Below are 27,863 nucleotides of genomic sequence, written 5' to 3' on the forward strand. Positions count from 1 at the left end.
GAGGAGTAAAGGCTAACAAGCCGAAAAAGGCAGGGGCTTTCCGGGCCGCGTTGCACCTCAAGGTCTCAGCCGACCCCCACCTGCAAGCGTTGCTAGAGAGACGGCGCTTACTTCCGGGAGCTCGGCGCCCTCGCGGCACGTCACTTCCGCCCGGCTGGGTTCCTTAGTGCGCCGGGTTGTGTTGAAGCGACTTCCTCCTTTTTTTCCCTTTTTTCCGTCCCTGGCCCCGCCTCCCGGAAGTTGGATGGGTCTTTGCCTGCGGGTCAGGGGTGAGAGGTAGGAGGGCTGCGCGGACGTTGGTGAATAACTGCCCCGAGTTCCGTTCTTGGCGGCGCGAGTTCGAAGAATCCAGGTTAGATCTCGGCCGAGGGCGCGACGGGTAAGTGCAGGCCCTCGGGAAGCTCCGCCCTCTCCGGCTCGCGGGCCTCCCTCTCCCGGGCCTGCAAGTTTCCGCGCCGGAGGCTGGGGTCCTTGGCCCCTAGCGAGTCCGACTGAGGCCCTTGTCCTGCTCCTCTGTCTCCGGTCTCCGCGGGGGAATCCGCCTCAGGCTGCTGCCACCGATACTCCTCTCCTGGAGCTTGAGTTGGAAGCAGAGTAGTGTGTAGGCTCGTTGATGGCAGGGCTGCTTCCTAAAGTAGCAAAGTGCCTTAGCGTTCTCTCCGCTTCCTTTGAGCTCCGAAACCCTGGGAGGCAGGTAGGGCAGACACAATATTTGTTCACTTCCATTGTACGTACCAGGAAATTGCAGCTCTTAGCGAACTCACTGTTTCAAGGCAACTCAGCTCCCTAAGAGGTAGAACTGGGGTTCGCGCCCAAGTCTTTCCTAGCGTTGCACAAAATCGTGGGGAGAGTGTTTGGAAATAGGGAAGAAACTGCAAATATGAAAAGGAGAGCTAGCATCTCTGAGTGGATACTTCATGTCAGGCATCGTGCTAAGTTCTGTCTATACTTATTCACTGCTTATAAGGGGTATAGGAAGCATATACTGTTGTTATTCCAGGCTTCAAAACTTGAGGCTCAGAGATGATAAATGACTTGTCTAATATTAATGATTTGGTAAACATCTCCCAGATCTCTTTCAGCTCTGTGATTCTCCCAACACTGCAGAATTAACTTTCGTCCCGATCAACCTGTACTTTTCAGATCTTGGCATTTCAGGATGTCAGATCTCTGAAATTTTTCTTGCTCTCTTCATCCTTTGCCCATTGTCTTATTTCTTATCAGTATTCTATTTAGAAATTTTTAGTCATGTGAATTCATCCCTGACTCTTGCTCCACAATTTACTTTTCTCTTTCCAAGGGTTGCATGGTGTGGAATTAATGGATCCAGGTTTAAGGGTCAGCTGGAAAAATTGCTATTTTTTGCATCATAAGTGGTCTCTATTGTTGTTCTCCTTGCATATCTTACCTCAGTTTCTGCTCTTTTTTTCCCTCTAGGAAAACAGCTATCATCTTGTTCCAAGATGTCAGGAATTGGAAATAAAAGATCAGCCGGAGAGCCTGGCACATCTGTGCCTCCTGAGAAGAAGACAGCTGTTGAAGATTCGGGGACCACGGTGGAAACAATTAAGCTCGGGGGCGTCTCTTCAACGGTATGTGGAAGCAATGCTGTGAGAGTGTGCTTTTCTTCTGTTCGTTGCAACCTCACAGGAAGAGTTTATGGAAACCTTCTGGAGTAAGGGGAATTGATTTGAAAAGAAAAGGGAGGTAAAATAGCTAAAAGTAGGTGAAATGATGTGCTGGTCAGTTCTGAAGAAGAGATATATTGACATTTGATCTTTATTTTCAAAGGTGTACTTATATCCTTTGGAGAGTCTGGTGACTGACACAGCATTGATCATACATATTTAACAGTGGGAAGCTGTACATTTATTTTTCATTCACTGAAAAATTAGGTGCCAGGTGCTAAGTGAAGGTAGCAGAATCGTTGAGGGAGTGCTAGAGCGTGAGTCTGAGACCAGACTACCTGGAGTTGACTCTCCACTCTACCACTTCCCAGTTGCCTGGCCTCGTGTTATCCTGCCTGTAAAATGGAATTATAGTGCCTACCTCCTTGGGTTGTTGACATGGTAAAATGAGAGAGTCCCTGTTAAGGGTTTAAATATTATCTTTAACATGATAAGTATTCAATATCTGTGAGCTATTAATAGTTATTACTGGGCTAGATGATATGAATATAATGGTGACTAAAATAGATACTGATACTGTCTTTGCTCTTATGGAGTTGACAGTTTCATTCGACTGTTATACACCCAAAGCTCATGGTAATGTTATGAGTTCATTAGACATCAGCAGCTCGATATAATGGGTTTTGATCTAGGTCAGGATTCTGTATTTTAAAACTCAGCTGTGGAGATGTGGTATTAAAATACTTTACATCTGTATAGCTTACAAAACCACATGTGTTACTTATTTGTTTTGAGGCTGAAGATCGGAAGGAATAATGGGAACGCTGAGAGTAAATTGTTGATGAACTGTCATTTCTGAGGCCACCTGGGGTTCACCTCCTCTATACTGCAGCCAGGAGGTGACGTTTTCAGCGGTGTCTCACATCACCCATCCCAAGAACGTTTATTCGTTCAATAAATATAAATATTTGTTGAATATCCGTCATTTGCCACCCACTGTGCTTTACGTTGAGGATGGTGGCCCCTGAACTTCAGTTTGTAGGGTGGCATTGTCAAGGGAGCAGACTGTTGTGGTAGAGTGGTATGTGTTCTTCATAGGGATAACCACATGCTCTAAGGGAAGTGTAGAGCACACATTGCAGCATGGACTTAATCCAGAAAGCAGCGAGGAGCCATTGGAAGGTCTTAAGCAGGGGAGTAACGTGCCCTGGCATATGTTTGGAGAATAGACTTGGAGGAGCCAGGGTCATAGGCACAAGTTCAGTTAGCAAAATCGTTCCCTTGTTCCTTCTTCCTCTTCCTCCTCCCATTCTGCCTCTCTAAGAATGGAGAGCTGGGGCATATATCCACTGTTTGCTGCCTCAATTGGTTGAAGACAATAACTTTCCCTCTTCACTTCGAGGTTGCTGAGTGAGCCAGCTGAGATTATGGAACAAAATACTAAGAGACTCCAAAGTGTGCTTGAAGTAGGAACACTGGCAGTGTGGATGGAGCTGTCCACCAGAGCTGTGCTGAAATCTGGCAGGCCGACGGGGCATGGCATGGGCTCAAGCGTGTCTGTTACAGGAGGCTGTTGCAGTAATCTTGATGAGGGATCATGGTGGCTTGGACCACTGTGGAGGTAGTGTTGACAAGATTTGCTGATGGATTGGATGAAGTATATGAGAGAAAGGAGGCTAGATGACCCCAGGATTTTGGAAGTATGGAGTTTCCACTTAACTGAGTTAGGGAGGAGTAAGAGAGGAGCAGATTTTTGGGACCTGTGGAAGATGAATCATGAGTTTGATTTTGGACATGTAAGTTTGAGATCTTTATTAGACTTCTGCATGGATAGGTAGTTGGGTATTGTAATCTCCAGTCTGGGGAGACGTCAGGGCTAAAGCTGTACCTCTGGGAAACATCTTTTTATAGATGGTATTTAAATCCATGAGACTGGAGGGTCTACCCTAAGAAATGAGCATAGATAAAGAAGAGATCTGAGGGGCTGGCCCAGTGGTGCAGCGGTTAAGTTCGCACGTTCAGCTTCTCAGTGGCCTGGGGTTCGCTGGTTCGGATGCCGGGTGCGGACATGGCACCGCTTGGCACGCCATGCTGTGGTAGGTGTCCCACGTATAAAGTAGAGGAAGATGGGCACAGATGTTAGTTCAGGGCCAGGCTTCCTCAGCAAAAAAGAGGAGGACTGGCAGTAGTTAGCTCAGGGCTAATCTTCCTCAAAAAAAAAAAAAAAAAGATCTGAGAAGAGAGCCCTGAAGCACTGCAGCATTTTCATGTCGAGATGAGAAGGGACTAACCAAAGAGACAGAAAAAGAGGGGTCCCACTGTGGTAGAAAGAGAACACAAGAGAGTGGGGTCCCAGAAGCCAGTGACGAAAGTGTTTCAAGAAGGAGCTGATCAGTGCTGCTGATGGGTTGAGTAAAGGGAGGACTGAGATGTTGGATTCATCAATAGAAAGTTCAGTGGAGACTTGACAAGAACTACGTTGGTGGAGTGGTGGCAATGGAAGCCTGATTGCAGTGAGCTTAAGAGAATATGAAAGGAGAGGAGTTGAGGAAAAGAGGGTAGAGACAGTGCTTTAGAGGGGTCTTGTTGTAAAGCAGAACAAAGGAAATGGGGCAGTAGCCAGAGGGAAACGTGAGGTCAAAGGAAGGTTTTTTGAGGTAGGAGATATTACAGCGTGTTTATCTGTTGATTGAAATGATTTGGGGGAGCGGATAGACTTGATGATGTAGCAGAAAGAGGAGATGGTTACTGGAGTGCTGTCCTTGAATAGGCAAGAGAATGTAATATAACGCACAAGTAGGGGAATTGGCCTTAACAAGGAGCAGAGACAGTTTATCTGTTGCAACAGGTAGGGCAGGAGATATGGGTTCAGATGTAGGTAGGTTTGTAGTTGTGGTTGTGGGAGATAGATGTGGGCATTCTCTTTTGATTGCCTCTTTTTTTTTTTTTCAGTGAAATCAGAAGCAAGACTCATCTGAGAGTGAGGATGGGGGAGGAAGTTTTGGAGGTTTGAAGAGACAGGAGAAGGTATGAAGTAGTCCTCTTGAAGAGAGAATGGACTAGAGAGATGGAGTAGACTTGCTGGGCAGCACTGAGGGCCTCTTTGAATTTGTGATCATGAGTTTAAAGTGAGACGAGGCAGCATGGTGCTTGATTTTTTTCTCGTCCTATTCAGCTGTATGCATGTAGGCCTGGAGTAGGCGGAGAGTCGGATGTTACCAGGATTGGGGTTTTTCCCAGGCAAGTATGAGGAAGGAGAAGGTTATAAAAGTACTCAATTTTAATGACTGATCATGGAATTTAATTTTGATAAAGAAGGGAGAGAGACAAGTGAAAGAGAGGGAAACTATAGGGCCAATGGATTGCAGATTCTAGTGGAGTTGAAGAATTGTTGGAGTCAGCAAACTAGAGAGAGTACGCTGGAAAAACAGGTGGTAATTGTAAAGATTGGGGTGTTTGAAACTGAGCTTATGGAGAACATACAGGTACAGATAAAATTAAGACTAAGAATAACTGGGAGTTTGGTGACTGAGGGAGGTAGAGGATGAGGTCATTGGAGGAAAGAAGGTCAACGACTTGATGAGCCAAGATACAGGAACGATCATCTACGTGGGAATTGAAATCAGTAAGAACTATTAGAGAAGTAGTAGTGGAGACAGTGATAATAAGTGAGGTGCTAAATCTTCAGGAAATGTCGGGAAGTGAGCTGGCCATTTATAGATGAGTGCAACAAAGCAGAGCACTGAGTGGTTAGACCAATGGCATGAGCTGCAAAGCTAGGAGGTTTTAGGGAAGAGGGTGGGATGATGGCCTGAAGTGGCACTGGACAACAGGGAGGACACCTCTGCCTCCAGGTCCAGGGCTTCAAGGAGTGTGGGAGAGAAACCACCACCATTGGAGAACCTTGTGGAGGCTGTACTCTCTTCCTGGTTTCAGTTAGAGCAAGAAGGGGAAGGCAGTGCTCAGAGAAGGGGTTAAGCGTATAGTTTATTAATAATATTAATAAACGGCTACAATTGGGAAACTGTTGACTATTTGGTGTAACAAGAATGTTTTAACCAAAATGGGAGAAAATGAAAGTGAAATCAGAAGTTGGTGCTCTAGTAAGTAGTTCTTCCTTTAAAGTGTTCATTAATTCCTAGGTAAAGTAAAAATGTAATCTGTTCCACATGCTGTTTCCTTGCCTGAGATACTGCCCACCTCCCAGCTTGTGCGAGGGAGGGAGCTAGAGAGAGAGGTGAAAGATTTTGAGTGGGGTCGGGAATTCCTAAGGGAGTGACAATTTCACAGAAACAGAAGAGAACAGGGTCCTGAGCACAAGTGAGGTTTTAGGAATGTGGGCAAAGGTTGAAGTGGTGTGAAAGGGTCGAGGAGGTGGGAATTGAGGAGCTTTCCATCTGAGGGCTTCTATTTTCTCTTTAAAATAGGAAGCAAAGTTGTCTGCTCAGTGTGATGTGAGAGGAGGCGGGGCTTGGTACAGTTTGATACTGCCTCGATGGAGAATAGGAGATAGCTCACTTGTTAAAGAAACATTTCGGGACAACTTAGAAGATCTGTTCAGGTTTGGCGTTCGTTTTATAAAGGTGCCAGTCTCCCTAAGAGACCTTACCTAGAGATCTCAGCATACTGGCTATAGGAATGGAATAGTCAGATATGTGGGTTAACTCAGATTGGGGTTTGCAGAGGTAGAATAAAAGGGTTAAGGGCAGAGAATTGAGCCTGATAGGCAAGTGTTTGAAGGAATGTACTATAGGGTATAGTCAAGATATGGAAGATAGTGGAGACAGAACGGGACTGACAGGGAGAAAGGAGAGAATTCAGAATTCTGGCGATCTAGATGAGGACTGTTGTATTGGGATAAGGGCATGAGATACCTAGAAAGATATGGTTTTATTCAGGCAGTGGGAAGTTGGAATTTAAGATTTCAGATGTAACACAGTTTCAGATAATGACAACAGTCCAAGATGTGACTTTTGAAATGCATGGCTGAAGCACAGTAATATTGAAGCACAATAATCATTGGAGTTAAGGAAATCAAAATACAGCCTAGGTGCCAGAGGATGTCCACATGTGTATTCAGGTCACTGGCAGGGACTGGGATAGAGAAGGACCCGGGTGCCAGTCTTGAATGGCAGTGCTTAGAAGATAGACGACGGTGTTGACTGGTATGGAGGGTGATCCAGCTGGATGGTGGAGCCTCACAGTAGCAGTACTTTGTGGATGTACATGTGAATAGAACAGTGAGATGGGTGAGAGACTGCTAGTGTGTTTGTGTCATTCTTTCCTTCTGTCATCATAGACCCTTTCCTTTATTTCTTCTGCTTCTACTTCTTATCTAATTGTTTGTTGTAAGATTTTTTTTTAATGACTAGCTTTACTCATAGGAGATAACTAATTAACTAATATGACCTTCTTGAGTTTAATAGCTGATCTGTCTTTTCTTTGTGGAGACTAATAAGACTGGTTTCCCGAGGCAGGAGGAGTTAGACATTCGAACTCTGCAAAGCAAAAATCGCAAGCTGGCAGAAATGCTGGATCAGCGGCAGGCCATTGAAGATGAACTCCGTGAGCACATTGAAAAACTAGAACGAAGACAGGCCACCGATGATGCCTCACTCTTGATCGTCAACCGGTACTGGAGTCAGGTAGCTAATTCATTTATTTGCTCAGATTTTTATTTGAGCACTATAGTCCTCCTTAGCACTGTCTTCATTTCCAAAGTTGTGTATTTTGTTTTCTCATCATTGGACCTGCCCTTCTCCAGTTTGATGAGAACATCCGTATCATCCTTAAACGCTACGACCTGGAGCAGGGTTTGGGAGATCTGCTCACAGAAAGAAAAGCCCTCGTTGTACCTGAACCAGAGCCAGACTCGGATAGCAATCAGGAACGGAAAGATGACCGAGAGAGAGGTGAGAATTCGTGGTGGGTTCTACCGCTGCTGCTGTCTGGGTTCTTGAAGTAGAGCTTTGCTTTGAGGCTCTCCATTTGAGGGAAAAAAGTAGCTTTTGGTATTTCCAGTTTTATAATGTTGGGGGCTTCTTTTTTCCCCCCGTGTCCTCAGGGGAAGGGCAAGAGCCAGCTTTCTCTTTCCTTGCTACTTTGGCCAGCAGTTCCAGTGAAGAGATGGAGTCCCAGCTGCAGGAGCGTGTGGAGTCCTCCCGCCGAGCCGTGTCCCAGATTGTGACTGTCTATGATAAATTGCAAGAAAAAGTGGAGCTCTTATCCCGAAAGCTAAACAGTGGAGGTGAGGCAAGAACCAGGAGACGGGGAGCAGAGGGGGAGGAACAAGGACTCAGCTTTTCATGCTCGTCTGTAGTTTGCAAACTTACATCTTTGTTTTTAATTATGTTCCTTGGAATCTAATCTCCAGTATTACCAGTAATGTCATTACTGTGGCTTGTTAGGATTTTACGAGTGCTTCACATTTTGAGTCACATGCCAGTCCTGTAAGAAGCTGGGGAAAGATTTATCAGCCCCAATCTGATACTCTATTAGACACTTTTATAAGTAGCAGAATTAATTTTATTATTTAAGAAATAGCTCTATTTCTGGATATGTGTGTAGTTTTGGCCATTGGTTTATTAGTGGTAATAAATACTTTATTTTAAATATTGGAATTATATTTTTCAAAAATTTCCTTTATTAGATGTTGAATTTTTGACTTCGAAGAGTCAGTTTTAATATATTCTTGTTTTTTCTTTTTCTGTTATCTCTAATATTTTCAGAAAGAGTTGTTAGATGATCTCTGTTTAAAAAGGTAAAATAGAAAATATAATATGAATGGGAAGTGTCTATTTGAAATGAGGATTGTTTGAATTAATTATGTTACTGTTCAGTGTTAATGCAGAAATTATATTTGTACAGTACAGTAAAGTATTTGTGTAGCTAGGTTGCATCTTCTTAAATGTCTTGATTTCATGTTTTCAATAATAATCGTGGTCTAGTTGTTATATCTTATTACATCGCCTGATTATCATTAAGATGTTTAACCTTTCATTTCTGAAAGGAATAAGTTGAAAGTAATGGAGGTTGAACCATTTGGTGGGCAAATAAGAATTTTATTACTCTGTAATTTTGTTTTGAAGGATACTTGGGCTAAATTATCAACAGAATTAAAAGAAGAGGCATGTAAAAGACTTGTGAAAATTTAGCAGGCAACAGTTGCTTTTGCTTTTCCTTTAGTGTGTTTGTGTATTTTTCTGTTTTATTATTTGGATAACAGATACTTGTTTTAAAATATACAAATCAGCAATACGTAAAGGTAGGTTATAGCAGTCCTCCTGTCTCACTTCCCGAAGATAACCATTGTCAACAGTGTGGTTGGCCTCCTCCCAGACTTTTGTATTCATGTGTCCCATGTACCTGTGTGTTCCCAGCTAAGCCCTGTCTCTCGGTGCAGTGCCTTGGCTCACTCTTCTTTGTTTCTCTGGTGTGTCTCATTGTATCTGGTATCTCATGGGTACTTAGTTAATGGTGAATGAATGGCTATAAATCCTCTCTGTCACCTAATATAAAGCAACTTGTGTGTTACTTCTTTCTCCCTTGGCTCTACTTGAACAGTTAGATGGTTATTGTTAAATCTTAATAACAGGCCACACAGATATACCATATACATTATAGTAAATACCATATACATATTATATGTGGATGATATGCCATATGCAGAGGCTTTGTCAACCTTAGGCTTGATTTTATAAAGGAACATCAAGTAAAATAATTGCTGTATTTAAAAAGGAACTAAAATGAGTAGTAAATTAAACAATACTTTAAAATTATTCTTTTTGATGGCATGCATTTTAAAGTAGGGTTTAAGTTAAAAAATAAAAACATTTATTACAAATTACAAATAGCTTAGCTATTATTTATAATAAAAAAGGCAATTGCCATTGAAAGTGAACTTTCTAAGAGATAAAGATGTTTAAAGTATGAATTCTAGCATCAGCTGTAAGCTTTTTTGCAGTTCATTTTCCCTCTGTGTTTATTTGATTCTTGATTCAAAAGAATTGGCATTTATTGGCTTGTTGATTAATTCACTAAATATTTATAGAGCTGCTTTTTTTTTTAATAAGCACTGTTGTCAGTCCTTGGGTTATTAAGAAGACAAAAATTCAGTCCCTAGTTCTTAACTTGGATTATGAATCTGAATCACTTTGGGAGTTTTTGGAGCATACTCTTTTTTTGCCTCTGCCCATTGGGATTCTTATTTAGTAGCCGTGGGATGGATCCTAAGGAAGTGTCTAATTTTAAAGATTCTGATGGGCAGTCCTGGTTGAAAAACCAAGAAAACCACCACGTGACCAACCTGTCCTGTGTTCTGTTTTTTAAAGTGATGCCAAGGCATGGCCGTATGAGAGAGCACACTTTTTCTTCCTGATAACTGTCTCTAAAGGGCAATGTATGTCCTGAGAGTATCTGGTTTCGTTTACTAGCGTTTGGATTTGAGCTATAGTATTTGTGATTCTAATTTTAAACCTATTAACTAGGTGTAATAAGTTCTGTAGATTTACCTACCTTCTTTGTAAATAATAGTGTACATTCTGATTTTTGAGCTCAGGAGTGCCGCTAACATAGTATTCTGGAATATGATATGTAATTCTGTGCTCTTATCTTTATTCTTCATGATTTTATAGGTGCTCATTTGAACAAGGAAATTTCTGCTCCCTGCTCTGCTTCTCTTTCCCAATAGAGATACTTCATGTTGGTGTTAGTGAATAATAGGCCTTATGAAATAGAATTTTCTTGCTGTTAAGTCTGACACTGATGAGAGATACTTTTGTCTTGTCTGTAATTCTAGAATGCAGTTTTTTGGGTGATTGTGCCTTATCTGAGTAAAGTTATAGAACCTCCCCGTTTCTTTTCCCAAGGCATTTTGACTTTAAAGAAAGGGATGAGAGTTAGGGGACCTTGGCCCTGTGTGTCTCTCTACAGAATTACAAGATGTGCTCGTTTCCTTAAGCGAGTCCTCTAACCTCTGGGTACTTAACTTGTCCTGTGAAGATAATAAAAACCAGCCTACTTCTTGAAGTTTTCAGGAAAATCAAGTGAGACAGTGTGTTAATGCTTTGGTAGGATGTACAGTCGTAAAATTTGACACTATAGATGCTAAACTAAAGTACAGTTCTTCTCTCTCAGATAATGTAGTAGTGGAGGAAGCAGTGCAGGAGCTGAATTCCTTCCTCGCACAGGAGAACATGAGGCTGCAGGAGCTGACAGACCTCCTTCAGGAGAAGCACCGCACCATGTCTCAGGAGGTACTTGACGAGAAAGGAGAGACGATGTTTTCTAGTGGCCCGTGGCCGACACTGCCTCTGAATTCTGAGTGCTTCAAAGGTCCTCTTATTCTAGAAAGCCTATTTTTATATTGAAGAGCATGCAGGTCAGGCTAAAGCAGCCAGCTTGGGGAAATAAAAATCTGAGGAAGGGTTAAAGGAAGAAGATAATTGACTATGCCTCTGTTTAAACAGACATTTTAGGATCTTAGTCTTTCGGAAAAAATACCGTCATATGGAATTTCGCAAAACACCAAACCCTCAAATAATGAATTACCCCAAATATAAAGGATCATATACAATGTTACTGAGGAATGAGTTGGTAGAAATGCTTCTGAGAATGGGGCAGTGGGTACTTCTGCATTGATGATGGCCTAGGAACTTGAGGAGTATGGGTTTTCAGTCCAAACTTGGACATAAGTAGTGCCATGACCAAATCATGTCAAGATGTGAGTATTTTTTTTTATTTGTTTATTTGTATAAAATGATTGGGATAAAGTGATGATAGGCCTTTTAAGACTCTTCTGACTCTCTGATTATCATTTTGGTTTAGTTCAAAGGATTTTCTGCTGAAATTTGACCTACCTTAGTTTGGCCACCCACTCTTATGCTTATTAGTAAGTTAATAGTGAACATTTACTTAGTGCCAAGCACTTAAGCACTTTATGAATATTATCTCTAATGCTCAAATAACTCCCATCTTATTGCTAAGGAAACAAATTCAGAGAGGTTGGTGACTGGTCTGAGGCATAGATAGAAAGATAATTCAGATGTAAGTCTGTTTAACTTCAAAGCCTGTATTCATTATGCCCTGTGTCCTCAATTCCAGTGCCAAGGTCCATCCTGGGCTGGTGGCATGAGAATCATCAGAGGAGTTTGTTAAGATCTATGTATTCTCATCGATCTTCAGAGGGGTTAGAGTACCATGATGCTTATAAATCAGTTGGAGTGTAGTAAAAAAATAGAATGTTTTAAGACATACACTAAGTGCTGCCAAGATGGAAAGGTCTTCCTCTTCCAGCCATTTCCCAGATCTCACTTAGCATTACTAAGCTGGAGAGACACATTGCTTTGCTCAGCTGGGTAAACTCCAGGATGACTGTCATGGCTGTCGATGCTACCTGTCAGCTGGGAGCTCACCTTAGTTGTCCACTGGAACACCTGCATGTCACCTCTCCAATATGGCAGTTTCAGGGTAGTTGGACTTCTTTACATGGCAGCTGACTTCTTCTAGAGAATGAGCATCCCAAGAACCTCAGGCGGAACCTGCATGGCCTTTCAGACATAGCCTTGAAGTTATGTAGTGTCATTTCCGCTGGGTCACCAAAGTTGACCCAGAGTCAAAAAGAGGGGACAGTGACTCCATCTCTTGAGGAGAAGACTGTCAAAGAATTTTGGGGCCCTATTTTAAAACCAACACAAAGAGTATGTATAGATTATTGTGAAAATGTAATAGTTTTGTCATTAAAGTATTAAATAGCATTAGCTGGTGTATAGCTCCTAAATAGACAGAACAGCAAATATTTTTGTATCTTTATACTATCTGATTCTACATTGCCCTAGGGTCAGCTTAACAAAGAGAAAGGAAGTTTTACTTTCATTCTCTATGGATTGTCATTTATGGGAATATGGGAAGGGAAAGTTGGGAGTAGAGAGGGATGTCTTTTCTGAATATGTATTTGATTTTGACCTCCTAAAATATTTGGTAAAATCAAGGATGTTATGTTTTGTCTCTTGAAAAGTACACATTTTCTTTTGTGTTTGTGTTCTGTCTAGGGAATTGTGTTTCTACTCAGAGGTGGAAAAATTATTGAATCTTAAGTGGTGTTTTCCTTTTGTGAGAGTTCTTATAGACTTGTACAGTTTGCATGATTGTAACTGACCCAGAAGTGTTTCAAAGAACCTGTGAGTTCAGTTTTGTACTCATGCATTGGGAAGAGGATGAGCATCTTCTATTTAAATTTTTTCTATAATGCTACATAAGCAAGGGTTAATTTAGTGAGATTTGGGATGTAAGGTAGTGATGTAAGGCATTCCTTTTCTAACTGTCTTTTTTTTTGCTGTATTTTTATAAATGGCTGTCTTTGGGATATAGTTCTCCAAGTTGCAGAGTAAAGTGGAGACAGCTGAGTCACGAGTGTCTGTCCTAGAATCCATGATTGATGACCTGCAGTGGGATATTGACAAAATTCGAAAGAGGGAACAGCGACTCAACCGACACTTAGCAGAAGTCCTAGAACGGGCAAGTGTTGTTTTATTCATAGTTTGGAGACTAGCATCATTTTAAGGAGTCTACTCAGAAAGGGTGGCCTTGGGTAGTAGTCCTGGGGGACAAAATGGACTCCTCTGAAAGTAGTTTGGTTAACAGACTAAAATGTTAGCTTCTCTCACTAAAGAATCTTTGTCTTCTCTGTAGGTGAATTCGAAAGGTTATAAGGTGTATGGTGCGGGGAGCAGTCTCTATGGCGGCACAATCACTATCAACGCCCGGAAGGTAAAATCAGGGACTCCCTCAGGATGCGTTAGTTGACTTGGTGTCAGGTGCTGTGCTGGGTATTTAGGGGTGTTCACAAGTGGTGAAGGGGGTTTTGCTAGAAGAGTGGATCAGTGAAGATGGAAGCTTAGGAATGGAATGATTGAAAAGTTCTTTTTCTTTATTCTCATTTTGCTATTTTCCTGCTTCTCTCCAGTTTGAGGAAATGAACGCAGAGCTTGAGGAGAACAAAGAGTTGGCTCAGAACCGTCACTGTGAGCTGGAGAAACTTCGGCAAGACTTTGAGGAGGTCACTACACAAAATGAAAAGCTGAAGGTAGGAGACACACCTCTGAGGGCCGCACAGTGAAACTTGTTGCTCAGCTCACTTACTTACTGTGAACCCTCATAATTTATGAGGGGAAAGAAAAATTTTTATCGGTTTATCTGTTTATTTACTTCTGTATTTACTTATTCTTCATATCCTGCCTTGTTCTGAAAAGGATATAGAGCAACCTACAAAGATGTGTAGACTGAATCAAGGTGTTTTAACTTAGGAATGGTTGAGAAAAATGAGGAGTAGGGTAAACTAGGGTGAGGATTCAAAATGGATCAAAAAATGGCGCTTGTATACAAGATAATATGCGAAGAACATGTACCTACTGTGGAAGGGCAGGCCACTCACATCTCAGTAATTGCCGAATATGGGCCACAGAATTTGGCTCTCCAGTTTCTAGCTGCCCAAACAGAGAAAGAAATGTGATCAGTGATCCTGTTGCTTTTCAAACCTGCTCGTTAGAATTTTCTCTCTCCAGGTTCTGGTGGGGAAGAAAGTGGATTCTGAAAGTCTTCCCCACCCTCTTTTAATCATAGCCATCTGTCTTTTATAATTTGATGTGTTTTTAAATAAATATATGAGTAAGGGTGTTTGAACTGAAAAAACAAAAACAACCTGCATTAAATCAGTTAAAGTGTTTGGGTAATTAAAGCAAACAGTTGCTTAGGAAAAGTATAACTGTTTTTGATACAATGTCAAAAATATTTTTGTCTGTGACTTAAAGAGAGCAAGTTAGTGGCTGGGGTCCTCAACTATGTTCTTAAAATAAGCATGGTGACAAATTTCGTAGCATTCTTCTCTGTTCTTAGATTGGACAGATTTCATAGGGCCCCTCTATTGTCCTGGGATCTGTGTTGACACGTACAGTAAAACACGTATCAATTAAAACAATTCTTGGGTGAAAGAATACAGGTAGCGAGTACCACCTCTTGGATGGTCTAATTTAATTTGGGATACATTTTGTATAACTAGAAGAATGGGTACATATTCTTCATAATCTTCAGAAAACTTGTGCAGGACGTTAATGAGTTTAGATTTTATTTCCTGTCTAGCATCCAGAGCACAGATGCTAGATCCTGCTTCTGAGTTTTCTTTGGGCCTTCCTAAGGTGGAGTTGCGGAGTGCGGTGGAAGAAGTGGTTAAAGAGACTCCGGAATATCGCTGCATGCAGTCGCAGTTCTCTGTCCTGTACAACGAGAGCCTGCAGTTGAAAGCGCACTTGGATGAGGCTCGGACGCTGCTCCATGGCACCAGGGGGACCCACCAGCGCCAGGTGGAGCTCATTGAGGTAATAGCTTAGCTTTGTCTTCTGTATAGAAGCTTTTCTGCCTCAAAAATGTTATAATTGTATATAATTTAATTATAATCTATAAATATAAATTATGTTTTTATGTGCAATTAATCTCTTATTCATTCAGCAAGCATTTGTAGAGTAACCGGAGGTCTTTGCTCTGCTAGATGGCGGGCAGCCAGCCCTCAAGGATCATGCAGCCTAGTGGAGAGAATAGTAGTCATTAGAATGCAGGCTGGTACAATAGAGGGAGATCCAGAAGATGCAGTGGTAAAGGAGACAAAGCATCTGATTTGCCTGTGGAACCTTCCTGATTCTATTTGCCGAAGTGAACTATGACTTTTAAGGATAAATACAAGTTTACTGGTAGATAAAAATAGAAGGGCATTCCCAGCAGTGAGAAGAGCAGATATAAAAATAGTGTGGCTGGAGCCTTAAGTGCATGCGGGAGAATAGTGGGTAAAAGGTGTGTCACTGCTTACGAGCCATTATAGCGTATAACGGCACATGTAAATAATTTTTCTTAAAAGTAGAAACTTTTATGCATGTGTTCACTTCTGTATCTTCCATAGTCCTTAAGGTAATGTTTATAGTAGTTGGTCTTTTACTGTAAGTCTGCCACATGAAGTGAATTTAATATATCTTACTTTATGTTTATATACTGTTTTATTGTTTAGTTCTCCAACTAAATTGTAACATTCTCAGGGGCCATTTCCTTTGTTTCTTGAGTTTCCTGCCAGTTTTCAAATCAGTTTTTTGTAGCTGTCTGGTGCTCATTAAGTATTGATTGAACTGGAACTCTTCAGAGTAATCTCTTTTCTTGGTTTTTTTCTTTTTAAGAGTCTTATAGATCAAACTTAGGAAACATAATAATAGAATATGATGATAATTACACATTTTGGTAAGAGTTTTTGATTGATTCCTTTTTCTGTGTGTAGCGAGATGAGGTTAGTCTTCATAAGAAGCTGAGGACCGAAGTGATCCAGCTGGAAGATACCCTGGCCCAGGTCCGCAAGGAGTATGAAATGCTGAGAATAGAGTTTGAGCAGACCCTTGCTGCCAATGAACAAGCAGGTATAATTGCTCTCACCCCACCCTGAAGTTTGTCTGCTGCAAATGCCTTCCTTTAAAGACACGATGTGGTCACCAGTATTTGTTAGTTCTAACTGGAGTTCAGAAGTCCTCAAGAACCTGGAATCAAATCCTATAATTCATTTTCGTTCACAGCCTGGGTGTTTGTTTTCTAACTCACATTGGCCACTTTTGTTTTCGTCTTCTGAGAAGGAATCTTTCTTTTGGTAACTCTCCCTGTTCCTCAGAGGTTCCTGATGGGTTCTACACTTTCTCTCCTTGTGCCTCTGCCCTCATGACAGTTCTTCATAACATCGCTGTTGCTGTATTTAAGGTCCCATAAACCGGGAGATGCGCCATCTCATCAGTAGCCTCCAGAATCACAATCATCAGCTGAAAGGGGAGGTCCTGAGGTATAAGAGGAAATTGAGGGAAGCCCAGTCTGACCTCAACAAGGTACCCAGGAGGAGTAGGATAAGTATTATTTGCTATGAAGTTTGTAAAGCTGTTTTTGAGGGAGGAAGGCCTTGTGCTTGCCGTTAGTGATGTGTGTCTTTCCTTTCTTTGTCCTCCCAGACTCGTCTACGCAGTGGCAGTGCCCTCCTGCAGTCTCAGTCCAGTACTGAGGACCCCAAGGACGAGCCAGCAGAGCTAAAGCAAGATTCTGAGGACTTATCCACCCAGTCCTCCGCATCGAAGGGCTCTCAGGAGGAAGCCAACGAAATTAAGTCCAAACGGGATGAGGAAGAGCGAGAACGAGAAAGAAGGGAGAAGGAGAGGGAGCGAGAAAGAGAGCGGGAGAAGGAGAAGGAGAGAGAACGAGAGAAGCAGAAACTAAAAGAGTCAGAAAAAGAGAGAGATTCTGCTAAAGAGAAAGAGAAAGGGAAACATGATGATGGAAGGAAAAAGGAAGCAGAAATTATCAAACAATTGAAGATTGAGCTCAAGTAAGAGCAGTGTTTAGAGTCAATGTTTCTGACTGAAAAGCTAAGGTTAGGACATCATGCGTGAAATGTTCAGTTGATGGCATGACTTTATCTGGTAACTAATATTTTGAGTGTAGCTAAATGTACAATTAATGTGGTCTCACTTCTTGATCAAGTGTGCAGCCAAAATGGCCTACCTGGCTATTTCGAAGTCTGGATCAATGGTCAGATCTCAGTAAACCCCCTGGGATTCGTGAAGGATAAGTAAGCCATATTCTTCATGAATCCCAATTAAGGGAAGGAGAGTCGTGACTGAAGTAACACTCATGAGGGTTATTGGAAATGATCTACTGCTATTTATTGGATTTGGACAGATTGCTGGCATTAATTGTAATTTAAATTATACTAGGTAGATTATGTGTCACTCTAACTTGAGCAATATTGATCTGTTTGCTTGGCAGTTAACTAGTTTGTGTATATATCAGCTCATTTTAAGAGATTTCCTGGAAGAACAGTAAGACAGACAGTTAAGCCAGTGGCACACCATCGTAACCTTACATATCGACCCTTCTCCTTTGCATAACCAGTAATTTCTCTGGTAGAACCAGTTACTTCTTGGTCCCCAGTGGTCGTGGTTGAGCCTTTCTTGATGTTTGGATTTTAAGGACCGTGTGCTCAAAATGTTTGAACTTCTTTGTTGTATAAAAGTAGAGTTAAGAGTTTTGATGATTTAGAAGGGATGAAGAGTCTTCGGCTGATGGTTAGTCACTCAACTATCGAGTCTAGTATTAGGATCATAGTTTAAACTTTCAGTTTTCTCCTTTTTTTTCTCCCTGCTCTTGGTCACTTTAAGACGAACGTTTTTCAAGTGTGGTATCAGAATCACCTGAGTGACTTGGTGAAAATACATTCCTGGACCCCATCCCAGACCTACTGAATCTCAGTTTCTAAGAGTGGGGCCCCAGAAATCTGCCTATTTAATGAGTGCCGCAAGTGTTTATCTTACAACTTTATTTGAGAGAACTTGGTCTCTAACATAAGGTAGAAATGATTCCTTTATACACGGTACTTTCTGAGTATATCCAGAAGTCTCTTGATAGTCATTGCAAAAGTTTTGTCTTTGAGATGTGTAACATAAAGTGTAAAATAGAACTGTTGTAAGATATTTTGCTCACTTCAACATTCCCTTGCTCTGATGCCCTTTGTTTTCTCATTACACCGTTCCCCTCTACCACCCTCGTCATAGGAAGGCACAGGAGAGCCAAAAGGAGATGAAACTATTGCTAGATATGTACCGCTCTGCCCCAAAGGAACAGAGAGACAAGGTTCAGCTAATGGCAGCTGAGAAGAAGTCTAAGGCAGAGGTAATCTGGTCTGCCATTACCTGTCATTCTGGTTAAAGTCTTCATTTGTGGGATTTTCCTTCACATTTCTGAAGGATATAGTTTCTTTCTTTATCTTTAAAGTTAGTGTTTAAAACAGCAACATTTTCTTCACTTTCAAAGACCGTTTGAAATAGGGATTTCCAGATTCTCCACTAGGTGATAAGGTATATCAGAATTGGTGGGAATAGGAGGAGCCTTTTCGAGTTTTTAGTCCTGCTTTCCCCATATAAATTATTATTATAGTGATTTTCTGATTACTTTTGGGAAGAATGTCTTATTCTCTTAAAATTTTGGGGCCTAGAAAAAAAGGATGAGAACTCCTATTCCAAAGAAAGGTACATGTGTACTCCTCAAAAATGTTGCTGATGGAAGGTTGTATTGTTGGAGTGATGTTAAAACAGTGTTGTGACGTGGTGTACTAGTATCTCATTTATCTCCTTTCACAATTCTGTAAAGGTTCTTCTGGTGTTACGGGCCCTCCATCGTGCACAGTATTAATTGATGTTTAAAATTGTTTTATAGCTTTTTCTTTGTTTTTGTGTGATTCCTTTCCTCTTGTAGTTGGATGATCTAAGGCAAAGGCTCAAGGATCTAGAGGATAAGGAGAAAAAAGAGAACAAGAAAATGGCTGATGAGGATGCCTTGCGGAAGATCCGGGCAGTGGAGGAGCAGATAGAATACCTGCAGAAGAAGCTGGCCATGGCCAAGCAGGTGGGCGTGCTTTCTGCCTTTAATTGGCTTTGAAGTAAATGTTACTTGACAAGTAAGTGAAATTGGCTCCTTCATTCTAGTCTTTGTTGTTGTTAATATTTTTTTCTCCTATATATTTGCTTGTTTGTTTATACGTTGAAGTCTCTCATCCTTTGTTTTGTGTATTTGTGAGGAAAGAACTTTATTTTATTTTAAAGATTTTATTTCTCCTTTTTCTCCCTAAAGCCCCCCCGTACATAGTTGTATATTTTTAGTTGTGGGTCCCTCTAATTGTGGCATGTGGGATGCCGTCTCAGCATGGCCTGATGAGTGGTGCCATGTCTGTGCCCGGGATCTGAACCAGCAAAACCCTGGGCCGCCAAAGCGGAGCACGCAAACTTAGCCACTCCGCCACTGGGCCAGCCCCAGAACTTTATTTTCAAATGAATAGCTAGTTGTTCAAACATTGTTTATTGAGGGATCTATCCTTTCTCTGCTGATCTGGAATCAGGATATAATGAATACAAAATTTTTAAAAAGATATAAAGTTTTATAACATTAGGATTGTAAATATATGAAACCAAGAAAAGCATGTCCTCCAAATAGGTTATAAATAAATAACCAATATGTTAACTGTGGTTGTTTCTGGGTCATAGAACTATCGAGACTTTTCCCTTTCTCATAATGAACATGTATTTCTTTCTTTTTAAGTCTCAGTGAATTTTATTAACATTCAATAATAAAGATAAGAAAAATGGTTGGAAAAACCGTGTATGTTCATTGTGAGGAACTCCTTCACTGTTTCTAAGAAATAGCAAAAGACAATGAAATGAGGTAGTTGATTTTTTTTTTTTTGAGGAAGACTAGCCCTGAGCTAACTACTGCCAATCCTCCTCTTTTTTATTGAGGAAGACTGGCCCTGAGCTAACATCCATGCCCATCTTCCTCTACTTTCTGTGTGGGACGCCTGCCACAGCATGGCTTGCCAAGCAGTGCCATGTCCGCACCCAGGATCTGAACTGGCGAACCGCGGGCTGCCAAAGTGGAACGTGCACACTTAACTGCTGTGCCACTGGGCTGGCCCCTGAAAGGAAGTAGTTTTAATGGTGACTCGATCATTAAATACTTTGAAAACAGGAATGTTATTAGAACCAGTATACATTCTTTTGTAAAAAGTGGGGTTTTGGCTTTTCTTAAATCTGATGATTGCTGCTTTTCTCTCTTTCTCCTTTTCTTTTTGGTGAGGAAGATTGTCCCTGAGCTAACATCTGTGCCAGTCTTCCTCTGTTTTGTATGTGGGATGCCACCACATCATGGCTTCATGAGCAGTGTGTAGGTTCATGCCCAGGACCTGAGCCCGTGAACCCTGGGCCACTGAAGTGGAGCACGCGAACTTAACGACTATGCCACCAGGCTGGTCCCTCTCTCTTTTTAATAATTATCAGGAAATTGTACTGCTGTAGGTTCTAGTACAAGTGGAAAGACACACTGTGTTCTTATATAGGATGACTTGCTATCTTAAAAATGTTAATTCTCCCTAAGTTAGTGTATAAATTTAATGTAATCCTAATAAAAATATTAGTTTTCGTTTTTGTTTTGCTACTAGACAACTGATTATAAAGTACACATGGAAAAGTAGACAAGAATGGCCTGGAAAAGTGAAAAAGAAGAACAATGGGGTTGAGGGGTGGCAGTTCCTGTCTCTATCAGATATTGAAATGTAAAGTCTCAGTAGGTAAAATAGCTTGGGGCCAAAGACTCTTAGGGCTGAATACAAAGTCTAGAAATAGACCACGGTACCCAGGAGTATTTAATATATGCTGAAGATACAGTTCTAAATCAGTGGGAGACGGAAGACCGTTAAATGTGGTGATGCAAAAATAAACAAGATAACATTGGAAAAAAATTGGATATATACTTGAACACTCAGCACTAGGATAATTTCCAAATGGAACATAGATGTAATGTTAAAGAAGGGAATCCATAAAAGAGCCAGAAGAAAACAGATAAATTCCTTTATAAATTTGGAGTGGAGAAGACCTTTCTAACTGTGAATAAAAGTCTAGAAAACATGAAAGAAAAGATTGGTAATTTCGACTTATGAAAAAGAAACACACACAAAACTTCCACATAGCAACAAAGCCAAAAGATAAATGGAAAAAATATTTCTAACTCTTATCACAAAACGGCTTATCTTTCTAATATATAAAAGAGTTCCCAAAAAGTGATAGAGAAGAAAACCCAACAGCCCAATAGAAGAACAGGCAAAAGATATGAATAGTTCACAGAAAATACAAATGGCTCTTAAACGTGTGAAAAGATCCTCCATCTCTGTTATAATAAGATGTATAAATTAAAACTGTTTTTAGATACCGCTCTTGACCTATCAGATTGAGATGTTTGAAGAACTGTTGGAAGATCTGTAGATTAAATTCAGTATTATGCTTGTGGAAAAGTATGAGAAAATGTGAGATTTTATAATACAAGTTCTCTTAACCAATTGTTACTTGATCAGTTTACTAGATTATGGTATGTGTAATTTTTGTCTGCTTTAGCTGACTTCAAGTATAGATCAGCTAATGAGCATCAGACCAGCAGTCAGTGCCAGTGGCTTCAGATAATAGGACTTCTGTATTCTAGGACTAACCTAGTGACAAAATGAAGCTTCTTAAAGCAAAGTCTCTCTGTCACTAGGTTAATTTATTTCTAATGAACAGTGGGAAAGTTTAGTTTCCTGGGCTCATGTCTTTGGAGTTAGAAGATTCTATTAAAATGAAGGTTCTTCCTTCCTTATCTTAGGAGGAAGAAGCTCTTCTCTCAGAGATGGATGTCACAGGCCAGGCCTTTGAAGACATGCAGGAGCAAAACATCCGTTTGATGCAGCAGTTGCGAGAGAAGGATGATGCAAATTTCAAGCTCATGTCAGAACGTATCAAGTCTAATCAGATTCATAAGTTGCTTAAAGAAGAGAAGGAGGAGCTGGCAGACCAGGTTTTGACTCTGAAGACTCAGGTAATTAGAATGAATAAAGCTTTCCAGAATTCTGTTGAAGTATGATGCTTTCTACATGAAGATACACATAAAAGAATGATTATTGTGGCATTTTTTTGTAATAGGAAAAAAACCTGAAAACTAAATATACGTGATTAGGATACTGGTAAATAAATACATCCCTACAAAGGAGTACAATGTAGCTGTTAAGACAAATATGGATCTGCTAATATGGAAAAATGTCTAAAATATTTCATTAAATGATTTGTTTTATTGTACTTCTTGCATTAAAAATGTATATGTCTTTGTGTGCATGTGCTGTGTATTTTAGAAATTTCTAGAAGGCTGCATGGGAAACTATAAGAATGGTTACCTGACTGCCTCTGGATGTTGGGATGAGAGTTTGTGGATGCGAGACTTTACTTTTTACCCTTTGATATTGTGTGATTGTATTTTATGCATGAATTGCAAGAAAGACTACTGTAGAACTTCTACTTATTCTGAAAGAGACATGCTTGGACTTTTGTTTGAGCTATAATTTACATGTTCTAGTATGAATAGCCAGGCTTTGGGGATTGGTATGGGTAAAGAAGGTAAATATCCGTAAATGAAATTTCCTCTATTCTTGGCAATTTGGAGAAGAACCTTTTCAGTGGTTTCCCGGACTGTTACTTGAATCATCAGCAATATTTTTAATAGTAAAGGTGAAGCTTTTGATTATCATAGTCCTGCATGTATTTTGAAGGGTTCATGGATAAAATTAGTAATAGTTTGAGATTTCTAACAGATTCTCTTTTGTGGGCCTATGGATTAACAGAACCTAGTCAGTTTTGTTTTTTTCCTTCCTGTTTGTGTTAAAATGTGACTTTCTTTTTCAAAGGTTGATGCCCAGTTACAGGTAGTAAGGAAACTGGAGGAAAAGGAGCATCTGTTACAAAGCAACATTGGCACAGGGGAGAAGGAGCTGGGTCTTAGGACTCAAGCCTTAGAGATGAATAAACGCAAGGTATGGTTGATTACTCTGTAATCTAACATGATGATTAGTCTTTACAGGAACAAATAAGTATAACACTGATGAAATTAGAGGTTCACTTTATTCCTTGGACTTGGGTCACGTTTGCCTCACTGGAAATAAGGGGTGGTAAGATGATATTATGCATACATCCCTCTTAGGCAATGGAGGCAGCCCAGCTCGCGGATGACCTCAAAGCACAACTGGAGTTGGCTCAGAAGAAGCTGCATGATTTTCAGGATGAGATCGTGGAGAACAGTGTCACCAAAGAAAAGGACATGTTCAATTTCAAACGAGCCCAGGTAAGATCAATTGTTTTTTCTTTACATTTTGGCCTTTAGATGTTTTCTGAGCGCTGAAGTGACCCATGTGATGAAGGAGTCATTGGTCGAATATATGGCATTTCCTACTTGAGGGTCGATTCCTTGAGGGAAGAGACAGAGCCTTGTTTCTTCCCTGCCACATCCTCAGAGCCTTCCGTCGTGCCACCACTACTTGCGCCATGATATAAATACTTATTAAATGAATGAATTGGTGAGTTTGTAAAGAGGTAGCACCAACTTTAGAGGATTTTAAAGTTCTCCTACAATTTTTCAGTTTTTGGCACACAAACCGTTTTCCGTGATGCCTTTCTATACTTATCTATAAATCTGAAAATTATTTTAATCAAATTTACTTTCAGCTTAAAGCTAGTTATCTTAAAGTAACCTATCAGATTTTCGTCTTCTTTAAAATTAATTCAGTCCCTCTAAACTCTTACGCTGTATTTGCACAGAACTGAATTGACAGTACAGGCATACCTCGTTTTATTGTGCTTCGCGAATGCTACATTTTTTACAAATTGAAGGTTTGTGGTGACCCTGTGTCTAGCAGGTCTCTTGGCGCCATTTTGCCAACAGCATTTGCTCACCTTGTGTCTCTGTGTCACATTTTGGTAATTCTAGCAATATTTCACAGCTTTTCATTATTATTTTATTTGTTATGATGATCTGTGATCAGTGATCTTTGATTTTACTATTATAATTGTCTTGGGGCACCATGAACTTCGACCATATAAGATGGTGGATGAGTCAGTAAATGTTGTATGTGTTTGACTGCTCCACCGACTGGCTCTTCCTCTGACTTGGGCCTCCCTATTCCCTGAGACACAACAATATTGAAATTAGGTGAATTAGTAACCCTACAATGGTCTCTAAGTATTCAAGTGAAAGAGTCGCACGTCTCTCATTTTCAATCAGAAGCTAAAAGTGATTAAGCTTAGTGAGGAAGGCATGTCAAAAGCTGAGACAGGTCAAAAGCTAGGCCTCTTGCATGAAACAGTTAGCCAAGTTGTGAATGCAAAGGAAAAATTCTTGAAGGAAATTAAAAGTGCTACTCCAGTGAGCATATGAATGATAAAAAAGAGAAACAATCTCATTGCTGATATGGAGAAAGTTTTACTGGTCTGGATAGAAGATCAAACGAGCCACAACATTCCCTTAAGCCAGAGCCTAATCCAGAGCAAGGCCATAACTATCTTCAATTCTATGAAGGCTGAGAGGGGAGAGGAAGCTGCAGAAGGAAAGTTTGAAGCTAGATTGGTTCATGAGGTTTAAGGGAATAAACCAGCTCCGTAAGATAATAGTGCAGGGTGAAGCTGCACAAGTTATCCAGAAGATCTAGCTGAGATAATTAATGAAAGTGACTACCCTAAACAAGATTTTCAATGTAGACGAAACAGCAGTCTGTTGGGAAAAGATGATATGTAGAACTTTCTTAGCTACAGAGGAGAAGTCAACACCTGGCTTCAAAGGACAGGCTGACTCTCTTGTTAGGGGCGAATGCAGCTGGTGACTTTAAGTTGAAGCCGGTGCTCATTTACTATCCTGAAAATCCTAGGGCCCTTAAGAATTATGCTAAATCTACTCTGCCTGTGCTCTGTAAATGGAACAAGAAAGCCTGGATGACATCTGTTTACAACGTGGTTTACTGAATATTTTGTCCACTGTTGATATCTATTGCTCAGAAAAAAGATTCCTTACCAAATATGACTGCTCATTGACAGTGCACCTGGTAACCCAAGAGCTCTGATGGAGATGGACAATGAGATTGATGTTGTTTTCACGCCTGCTAACACAACATCCATTCTGCAGCCCATGGATCAAGGAGTAATTTTAACTTTGAAGTCTTATTCTTTAAGAGATACATTTGTAAGGCTATAGCTGCCATACATAGTGATTCCTCTGATGGATCTGGGCAAAGTAAATTGAAAGCCTTCTGGAAAGGAGTTACTATTCTAGATGCCATTCAAACCATTTGTGATTCATGAGAAGTGGTCAAAATAGCAACGTTAACAGGAGTTTGGAAGAAGGTGATTCCGACCCTCATGGGTGACTTGAAGGGGTTCAGCACTTCAGTGGAGGTTACTGCAGATGTGGTGGGAAGAGCGACAGAACTAGAATTAAAAGTAGAGCCTGAAGATGTCGCTGAATTCCTGCAAGCTTGCGATAAAACTTTAATGGATGAGGAAGTTGCTTCTTATGGATGAGCAAAGAAAGTGGTTTCTTGAGATGGAATCTATTCCTGGTGAAGATGCTGTGAAGAGTCTTCACATGACAACAAAGGATTTATACTGTTACATAAACTTAGTTGATAAAGCAGCGGCAGGGTTTGAGAGGATTGACTCTAATTTTGAAAGAAGTTCTGCTGTGGATAAAATACTATCAAACAGCATTGCATGCTACAGAGAAATCATTGGTGAAAGGATGAGTCAAATGATGCAGCAAACTTCATTGTCGTCTTATTTTGAGAAATTTCCACAACCACCCCAACCTTCAGCACCACCACCCTGATCATGATCGGTCATTGGCCATCAACACTGAGACAAGACCCTCCACCAGCAAAAAGATTGAAGACTTGCTGAAGGCTCAGATGATGGTTAGCATTTTTTAGCAATAACGTATTTTTTAGTTAAGCTAAATACATTGTTTTTTTGACATAATGCTATTACACACTTTTAATAGACTACAGTATAGTGTAAAGATAACATTTATATGCACTGGGAAACCAAAAAATTCATGTGGCTCACATTATTTTGATCCTTGCTTTATTGTGTTAGTCTGATATCTGTAAGGTATGCCTGTATTTAGATGTAACTTAAGTTTGGCAATATGATTATGGTTGCTTATTCTGAAACAAAAGAAAATATCTTGCCATTTGCAATTCTGTGCATTCCTGAAAGATAATTGGTCATGAAACAACAGGAAGTCCTTTCTTTTCACAACAGAAAGTTCAAGTTGGAGCAATTTTTCTTCTCAAAAATGGCAGGTTTCAGGGCAGTGTATCTAATGTGTATGTTATCCTACCACAGGAGGACATCTCTAGACTTCGAAGGAAACTGGAGACCACAAAGAAACCAGACAATGTACCCAAATGTGATGAGATTCTGATGGAGGAGATTAAGGATTATAAGGTTAGGAAACCTGCCTCAGTGATCTGTTTGTGTTTTGTTGTCCAGGCCTGAAATGGCCTACTAAGAGACTGAGAGAATAAACTCTGAACTTCTTTATATGAAGGTAACCAGAGACTGGTTTATTTTTGGCGGGGAAAAAATGGTACTCTCGTCTTAGTGCTTAGTGGGTTTTCTCTTGTTTGTTTGCTTATATATGAGAGTCATTTGGGGCTTCAGCCTTTCTGGTTGCTCAGACTCTGACTTCTTTCTTTTTTAGGCACGCCTGACCTGTCCCTGTTGCAACATGCGTAAAAAGGATGCTGTACTTACCAAATGCTTCCATGTTTTCTGCTTTGAGTGTGTGAAGACACGCTATGACACCCGCCAGCGCAAATGTCCCAAGTGTAATGCTGCTTTTGGTGCCAATGATTTCCATCGCATCTACATTGGGTGATCCAAGTCAAGAGAGGAAGAGAGGCTGGCTGACAGGCACTTATTCATTCACCACCAAACCTCTACCTCTTCTCTCCTTGACTGTCACCTGCAGGGCAGTTGTCTGTCAACTCTTTCCTCCACAGACTGTATGTCCAGGTTCTCCTCTCTAATAACTAGGACTTTAGGGGAAAGGACTGGTAAATGCAAGTCTTGAGTTTTACAATGAATTAGAAACAAACAACTCTTGTCTTCCCTACCAGCTTTGTTTATGTCCGGCTTTTAGACTTTTCAACATTTTCTTCTTCAGGCTCACTGTATAATCTTGGATTGTCCATTCCTCCTGAAAAAGTCAAGTTGGTATTTTTGACGTGGAGAAGGGAACAAAGAAGAGTGGAGACACATGGCTATTTTGGGGGGCAGATCTTTTAGAAATAAGCTACTTATGGGTACAAACTTTTCCTGATTTGAGTAGAAAACTTTTTGTAAACTTGGATTATAAAATGGTGTAATTGTACTACTTTTTCCTGGATGGTTTGAAGCCTTAATGAAATTATGTCCAGGATGATTCAATCCATTTCCTTTTCACTAGCAAAGTAACTTGTTAAGATCAGTTGGCTTCCTTGTTATTTAACTTTTGAATGTTCTACTCATTAAAGTCTTTAAATTTCTTGAGGCCAGATAATTTGAAATACTATAGCTCCTTTTATCTTACAATGAAATCAAGATTGGAGAGAAAGGGGAACAGCAATGAAATGGTGAACAGATCTGGGAACTTGATACAGGGAAGCCATGGTGAGCTATGAATTACTCTCATCCGCCTCTCTCAGGGGTTGGTGTGATCCCTGTTTTCCAGAAGATTCTCTATAATGTTTCTGTAGGACTTTATACTCCATAAGCTTCAATTAAAGAAGGATTCAGTTTG

The 27,863-nt window shown here is 40.6% G+C and overlaps 1 protein-coding gene across 6 annotated transcripts; it reads left to right on the top strand.

Annotated features, from left to right (window-relative positions):
- RNF20 (ring finger protein 20) lies at window positions 1-27,863 on the top strand. 6 transcript variants are annotated; one of them, XM_070595310.1, is made up of 21 exons: window positions 138-352; window positions 1,438-1,592; window positions 4,581-4,655; window positions 7,106-7,273; window positions 7,393-7,540; window positions 7,693-7,875; window positions 10,764-10,882; window positions 12,996-13,142; window positions 13,317-13,394; window positions 13,591-13,710; window positions 14,819-14,998; window positions 15,940-16,075; window positions 16,407-16,528; window positions 16,649-17,019; window positions 18,245-18,362; window positions 18,945-19,094; window positions 21,873-22,085; window positions 22,945-23,070; window positions 23,238-23,378; window positions 26,426-26,527; window positions 26,784-27,863. In XM_070595310.1, exons 4-21 carry the CDS (start codon window positions 7,157-7,159, stop codon window positions 26,958-26,960), a joined length of 2,748 nt encoding a protein of 915 aa, XP_070451411.1. In that variant the 5' UTR covers window positions 138-352; window positions 1,438-1,592; window positions 4,581-4,655; window positions 7,106-7,156; the 3' UTR covers window positions 26,961-27,863. The 6 variants fall into 6 exon arrangements, with proteins under 6 accessions (XP_008520690.1, XP_070451411.1, XP_070451409.1 ...); XM_070595308.1 differs by having other exon boundaries at window positions 146-379; XM_070595309.1 differs by lacking the exon at window positions 138-352 and adding an exon at window positions 386-694.

This window comes from Equus przewalskii, chromosome 26, assembly GCF_037783145.1.
Source record: "Equus przewalskii isolate Varuska chromosome 26, EquPr2, whole genome shotgun sequence".
In the NCBI taxonomy this organism is placed as follows: domain Eukaryota; kingdom Metazoa; phylum Chordata; class Mammalia; order Perissodactyla; family Equidae; genus Equus; species Equus przewalskii.

Coding starts and splice junctions, on each gene's coding strand:
- RNF20 (XM_008522468.2), top strand. CDS start 1,464: ATGTCAGGAATTGGAAATAAAAGATCAGCCGGAGAGCCTGGCACATCT. Junction 10,883..12,995: donor ACCGCACCATGTCTCAGGAG/GTACTTGACGAG, acceptor TTTGGGATATAG/TTCTCCAAGTTGCAGAGTAA. Junction 23,379..26,425: donor TCAATTTCAAACGAGCCCAG/GTAAGATCAATT, acceptor ATCCTACCACAG/GAGGACATCTCTAGACTTCG.